This window comes from Triticum dicoccoides, chromosome 3A, assembly GCF_002162155.2.
Source record: "Triticum dicoccoides isolate Atlit2015 ecotype Zavitan chromosome 3A, WEW_v2.0, whole genome shotgun sequence".
Classification (NCBI taxonomy): Eukaryota; Viridiplantae; Streptophyta; class Magnoliopsida; order Poales; family Poaceae; genus Triticum; species Triticum dicoccoides.
Window position 1 is genome coordinate 129,107,461 of NC_041384.1, and position 7,128 is coordinate 129,114,588.

At 45.6% G+C, this 7,128-nt stretch overlaps 1 protein-coding gene across 1 annotated transcript; it reads left to right on the forward strand.

The window, feature by feature from the left end:
- The first annotated feature begins 1,256 nt into the window (after positions 1-1,256).
- LOC119267558 (GDSL esterase/lipase At1g28600-like) lies at positions 1,257-3,277 on the forward strand. The gene is made up of 5 exons (XM_037548963.1): positions 1,257-1,564; positions 1,690-1,905; positions 1,989-2,137; positions 2,224-2,500; positions 2,848-3,277. The coding sequence occupies exons 1-5, from the start codon at positions 1,297-1,299 to the stop codon at positions 3,075-3,077; spliced, it is 1,140 nt and encodes a 379-aa protein (XP_037404860.1). The 5' UTR covers positions 1,257-1,296; the 3' UTR covers positions 3,078-3,277.
- Positions 3,278-7,128: the final 3,851 nt, after the last annotated feature.

Below are 7,128 nucleotides of genomic sequence, written 5' to 3' on the forward strand. Positions count from 1 at the left end.
AATCGGCCGCCCCCCACTCCTCCCGATGGTCGGTGCGGTGGTCGTTGGTCCCCTCCGCCGATCCACAGTGCGGATCTATGCCGCCACGCCACGGGTCATCGTCCGCTGCCGCTTCCTCGAGCCGCCGCCGCTCACCCGATCCACCCGCCGCCACGCCCCTCCAATTTGAGGACTTTCCGGAGCTCCCCCCATCGCGGCCGCCGGCGAAGACCAACCTTGGCGTCTGACAGCGGCCGTGGGGGACGTGGGTGGCGGAAATCACCAATCGCGAGACCCACAAGCGGATGTGGGTTGGGTCGTTCCACACGGCCAAGCTCGCGGCCATGGAGTACGACCGGTGGCAGGTCTGGTTCCACGGCCGCGAGGCGAGGCTCAACTTCTCCTTCGGGACGGCTCCGGTCCACCTCGTCCCGCTGGAGCTGTGGGTGGTGAGCGCTCGGATGGCGCGGGAGGACCGTGAGGCGAGGGAGCGCCTCGAGGCAGAGGCCACCGATGAGGCCTACATGGTTGACCTCCGCTGGCAGTACCTAGAGCTCGTGAAGGCGGAGCAGGCGATATTCCCCGTCAATGGCGGCAAAGTTATCGGCATCTCCGACTACGAGGGCAACAAAGAGGGCGGCTAGGAGGGCGGCAATGAGGAGATCGACGTCGAGGAGTGGCGGAGCGTCTTCCCCAACGACGACGACGACGACGACGACGACACTGGTCTGTACCCATCTCACACCGAGGATGGCCTCACGAGGAAGGACTGGCTTGACCTCCACTTCGGCCGAATTTAGTTTAAGTTTTTAGTATAGTTTAGTTTTAGTTTAAATTTATGTTTAATGTTCGGTTGCGGGGACTTTCTATGTTGAATTTATATTTAAATGCATCATCTTTTGGTTAAAATTTGATTGAATTTATGCAAACTTACTTTTACTCCCCTAACTCTAGGGGGATCGGCTAGGTCCGGCGAAATTTTAGTGAAGTATATATATTTCACTGAGGTATACTAGGTCGTTTACTTCCTTAACGGGGATCGGTTATAGAAATGTCCTTGACACATTACTCGCCGTTGGGCAGCCGAACTTCAGGTTTCCCTTATCAGTGGAAAGGAAACAAGGGCAAGAGCTTTGGTAGGGCATTGGGTCAACGCGAAAAGGTTTGCCTTGCCTTGTTCAGGAAATGCAGGTAAACCTGTCCGCTCTCGACAGCCTGGGTAAATGAGAACCTAACCGATACAAGCAAAAGGACGCTACATTTCGGCCACATAGCAATAGCACAGCTCGCCGACCAGTTCACACACCCGCGAGAACTATGGAGCCGCGCTCAGCCCCAAAGTGCATAGCCTTCTTCTTCCTCCCTCTCCTCGCCTGCGTGCATTACGCTCAGGCACACCCTGGTCGTCCCTCCATCGACTCCATCTTCAGCTTCGGCAACTCGTACGCCGACACCGGCAACTTTGTGAAGCTCGCCGCCCCGGTGTTCCCGGTCATCCCCTTCAACAACCTCCCCTACGGCGAGACCTTCTTCGGTCGCCCCACCGGCCGAGCCTCCAATGGCCGCATCACCATGGACTTCATCGGTATCTACATATATGCTCCCGTCCTTTGCCCCGAGTTAGCTAGCTTTCAGTTTCTGTTACATAGAATGCTATAGCAGGTGGTGTCTACCATGTCGGGACTGACAATTGATGAATCAACTTGGCAGCCAGTGAGTTCGGGCTCCCTTTCGTCCCCCCGATTCTCGGCAAAGAGCGTAACTTCACCCGTGGAGCAAACTTCGCCGTCGTCGGCGCCACGGCGCTGGATCTCGCCTACTACCTGGAGAACAACATCACGAGCGTGCCCCCTTTCAACAGCTCCTTGAGCGTGCAGCTCGACTGGTTCCGGCAGCTAAAGCCCACTTTGTGCTCAACGCCACGAGGTACTACGACGTTTATGCCGCCAAGATCGATGTAGTCTCGATCTAAGTAATGATTTGGCTGACAAGTTGTGCTTGATCTTCAGCATGCAGGAACTACTTCAAGAGATCGCTCTTCTTCATGGGAGAGTTCGGAGGGAACGACTACACCTTCCTCATGGCCGCCGGGAAAACCTTCGGCGAGGTCGCGCCGTACGTTCCAAAGGTCGTGCGATCCATCTCAGCAGGCGTCGAGGTATAGTGTAGCACCGTAGCAGCACATGGCAGATATAGAATTACGTGCCAAATTGACACGCTGCTGCTTGATCGTTCGATCCGCAGGCGGTGCTCAAGGAGGGAGCGAGGTACGTGGTGGTGCCGGGGCAGCTGCCGACGGGGTGCATCCCCATCGTACTGACGCTGTACGCGAGCCCCAACAAGCGGCACTACGACCGCCGGACCGGGTGCCTGAGGAAGTACAACGCGCTCGCGCGCTACCACAACGGGGTGCTGTTCGAGGCCGTGTACCGGCTCCGGATCAAGTACCCCGCCGCCAAGATCGTCTACGCCGACTACTACGCGCCGCTCATCGACTTCCTCAAGAAACCGAAAAAATTCGGTAAGCGCTACCGGATACACAGATCGAAATGGATAGTGGACGAGCCAAAGAATAGCCTCCTGACCAATTCCATGGCCATGGCTAGAAGTCCAGAACTGCTTGTTCGGATCTGGCTACACGTAGGCGGCCAGTCGAATGTAGCTGTCAGGAAAGTAAACGCCTCCTATACCAGATGCAGATCCCAAAAATCGAGTCGATCGAAGACCGAGCCGGTTAATCGATCCGCCCATTCTTAAACATATCGTCTCAGCCGAGTAGTTGTACACTTTTTTTAACTTAGGATTGTCAACTTCGTTTTATACGTTTTTTATGGCGGTTGCTAATGCCGGGCAGAATTGATGTTGCAGGGTTCAGTGCTTCGTCGAAGCTCCGGGTGTGCTGTGGCGCCGGCGGGCCGTACAACTACAACATGACGGCGGCGTGCGGGTTTCCCGGCGTGAGCGCCTGCACTAACCCCGCGGCGCACATCAACTGGGACGGCATCCACCTGACGGAGCCGGCGTACGAGCGCATCGCCGACGGTTGGCTCTGGGGCCCGTACGGGCACCCGCCCATTCTCAAGGCCACGCGTCAGTAAGCAAACGTGTCGTGTATCGGTGTATGGGAGTATCGACGCCTGCATCGTTCAGTTCTGTTTCGTTAATCCACCGTTCAGCTCTGTTCATCGTTTTGTGATGAACAATCTATTTTTTCCCCATTTGTTTGAGAATATGAACAATCCTATCATTATGCAGTTTATGCTAAACTGCTTGTGTAAATAAAGACGGCCCACATGAAGCACAATTAGCCTTCTTCAATGGAGAAACCGGCGATGGCAACTTCATTTTAGAGAGCAATTAATTAGGAGGTACCCTTGCGGGAGCCCCTCAAGGGTGGTGAGGCGTGTTGGGCGCTCTCTTGGGATTATGTCTTTTTTTCTGCACGCCTTTTCGGGTTTTAGATGGGTTTTTAGTTTTTTTGCGCTTTTCTGTTTTTGCCCGGTTTCCCTAGGATTTGAACAAAAAAATTAAAAAAGTATACACAAAAAACCATAATTTTCTTTTTACTTTCGCTAGAGACATAGTTGTGCATGTCGCTAAAGAGGCATAGTTGTGTCTTTAGGAAGAGAAAAAAAACATAAGAAGCCAAAATTTGCTTCATGCGGAGGCACAATTTTGCTTCCATAAGAGGCACAACTGTGCTTAGAAGAAAAAAAACACTTTTTTTTTCTTCCGCCAGAGGCGTATCTGTGCCTCTCACGAAAAGAAAAATGTGTTCTTTCTCTTCAGCGAGTGGCACAGATTTTCTTGTGTGGACGCACAAACTTGTTTTCGCGATAGGCACGGCCGTGCCTCTCAAAAATGAAAAAAAAACGAGTAAAAATCGTCCTTTCAGCTCTCTTTTTTCCTTTCGGTTTTATCGTAAAAAAATGTTTGTCGAAACCTATTAACATAATATCTAGTTTCTAATATCTCGACGTGAGAAATCCAAAGTGAAAATGGTTCGCGATGAACGCACGGTTTAAGAGATAAAATGTTTCGAATAAACGAATCCTGTGGGGATTTGCTCCACACTAAATATTAAAAAAATGAATTTGCAAAAAAAGGGAAACTTCTAGGTTGCGTCAAGTGCCGCACATCCAGTGCACCACTTGTCGTCACATAAGAAGATGGGACCTGACCTTTGCAAGATGTACCTCTTAATTAGTGATTTCGTTTCTTTAGGGAGGGCTGCGATGGCAGCAAGTAATGAACGGGTCATCCTAAAATGTCGCTATAATTAACCCACTACAATGTGAGCTTCATGGACCGAATTCGGGCCGCGCTGGTTTCCGCGCCTTCAGCGCCAATTCCTCCAACTCATGCCCACAACGTGACTTAGTGGGCTACATCTAAACAGCCCACTCTGTGGCTGTTGTTTCTTCGTTCGTATACAATTTTGCTAGATCAGTTCACTGATAGGAAAAGAATACTAAAAAAAGTAGAAGGTGTTGTGAATCAATATTACTATTGACTTTTCGAAAAAAAAACAGGTTAACCGTTGACTTCTGCAAAAAAGAGCAAATCTTCTGAAATAAAAAAAGCAAAATGAGAAAAAGTTTGTGAATTCAAAAAAGTTCACGAATTTGAAAAAAGTTCATGGTTTTATAAATATTTTAGGAATTTGAAAACAGTTCATAAATCTTGAAAACAAATCACGAATTTGGAAAAAAATGTCAGATTTGAAAAACATTCATCAATTTTGAAAACAAATGTTTACAGATTTAGCAAAAAATCACATATTTTAAGAAAAAGAATTCACGAATTTGGAAAAAGTCCACCGATTTGGAAATGTTCCACGACTTGAATATATTTGTGCATTTTAAAATAAATTCACGGATTTGAAAGAAAGTTCAAGTGTTTTGAAAAAAGGGTTCACGAATTTGAGAAAACTTCATGAATGCAAAAACAATTATAAATTTAAGAATTCCATGAAATTTAAAAGTTTAAGAATTTCAAAAAGTTCATGAATTAAAAAAATCATATATTTCAAAAAGTTAAGAGAAAATAAGGTAAAATGAAAAAAAATAAGAAAAAGTCGGACAGAAACCAGCCCAAAAAAACATAAAACCAGGTTTGTCCTTCATTTTTCAAAATGTTCATAAATTTAGAAAACCAATTGGTTTTTAAAAAATGTTCGTTCATTTAGTAATGTTTGTACATTTAGAAAAATGATCATATATTGTTTTAAATATAATGCTCATTCATTTATAAAATGTTCATATGTTTAAATAATGAAGGTGTATTTAGTACGTTCATATGTTCAAAAAATGTCCATGTGTTTAAGAAAATGTGCATACGTTTGGGAAAGAGATGAAAATCAAGAAGGAGAAATACAAAAGTCATGTATTTAGAAGAAAGGATGTCCTCCATTATGAGGTTCCAGAAAGGTAATTGAAAGAGTAAAGTTTTTTCATGTCATGTGTCGTGGTTCTTTTTCCATCTATACCAATATAAAAAGATCCAGAGGGGTATATCCAAACCATCTCAACCGTCAAATCATGTTATCTAGCGGTTCAAATCGCTCCAATGTTGAGCACCAAACACATTTAACGCTTTAATTACCCACCACTGCCATTGGTTATAAACACGTTTTGACTCAACGCTATCCCATGAAATCTGCCATGTAATTAATATTCTATCATTCCCGCAAAAAAAAGTAATTGATATCTTACCAAATACCAACGTGCAACAGATATATCTTACCTAATATAATGTGCAACTAATATCCTACCTAATATAAACATGCATTGCACGTACATTATTACTAATAACAATTACGCAAGTGATATTACTCTGTTGGGAATTAGCGAACACTTTAATATGGAAAACTGGAGTAGATTCAAATATAATTACATCATCATTTCTTGCGCTTATTCATTGACCATTACTCAATATGGAAGAAAACACATGCATTTAATGACCGGTGGCTGATGTTGGGCCAGGAGTGGAAGGAGGTGCCATCCGCTCCTCCTACTGTGGTTAGTTGGTTGTGACGTGGATGATTGGAAATGTCTAGGGGCATGTTTGGCTCTCTCGCGGGCATCGTTGCGGCGCGGTGGTTGTGCCTCTTGTTCTCGTGCTCAGGCTCCAGCTGAAGGAAATATGCCCTAGAGGCAATAATAAAGTTGTTATTTATATTTCCTTATATCATGATAAATGTTTATTATTCATGCTAGAATTGTATTAACCGGAAACTGAGTACATGTGTGAATACATAGACAAACAGAGTGTCCCTAATATGCCTCTACTTGACTAGCTCGTAAATCAAAGATGATTAAGCTTTCTAGCCATGGACATGTGTTGTCATTTGATAATGGGATCACATCATTAGAGAATGATGTGATGGACAAGACCCATCCATTATCTTAGCATAATGATCGCTCAGTTTTATTGCTACTGCTTTCTTCATGACTTATACATGTTCCTCTGACTATGAGATTATGCAACTCCCAAATACCGGAGGAACACCTTGTGTGCTATCAAACGTCACAACGTAACTGGGTGATTATAAAGATGCTCTACATGTGTCTCCGATAGTGTTTGTTGAGTTGGCATAGATCGAGATTAGGATTTATCACTCCGTCTATCGGAGAGGTATCCCCGGGCCCTCTTGGTAATATACATCACTATGAGCCTTGCAAGCAAAATTTTGTGATTAATGAGTTAGTTGCGGCATGATGCATTACGAAACGAGTAAAGAGACTTGCCGGTAACGAGATTGAACTAGGTATGATGATACCGACGATCGAATCTCGGGCAAGTAACATACCGATGACAAAGGGAACAACGTATGTTGTTATGCGGTTTGACCGATAAAGATCTTCGTAGAATATGTAGGAGACAATATGAGCATCCAGGTTCCGCTATTGGTTATTGACCGGAGATGTGTCTCGGTCATGTCTACATAGTTCTTGAACCCGTAGGGTCCGCACGCTTAATGTTCGGTGACGATCGGTATTGTGAGTTTACGTGTTTTGATGTACCGAAGGTATTTCGGAGTCCCGGATATGATCACGGACATGACGAGGAGTCTCAAAATGGTCGAGACATAAGATTGATATATTGGACGACTATATTCGGACAAGGGAAGTGTTCCGGGTGATTTCG

Coding starts and splice junctions, on each gene's coding strand:
- LOC119267558 (XM_037548963.1), top strand. CDS start 1,297: ATGGAGCCGCGCTCAGCCCCAAAGTGCATAGCCTTCTTCTTCCTCCCT. Junction 1,565..1,689: donor CATCACCATGGACTTCATCG/GTATCTACATAT, acceptor TCAACTTGGCAG/CCAGTGAGTTCGGGCTCCCT. Junction 1,906..1,988: donor TTTGTGCTCAACGCCACGAG/GTACTACGACGT, acceptor CTTGATCTTCAG/CATGCAGGAACTACTTCAAG.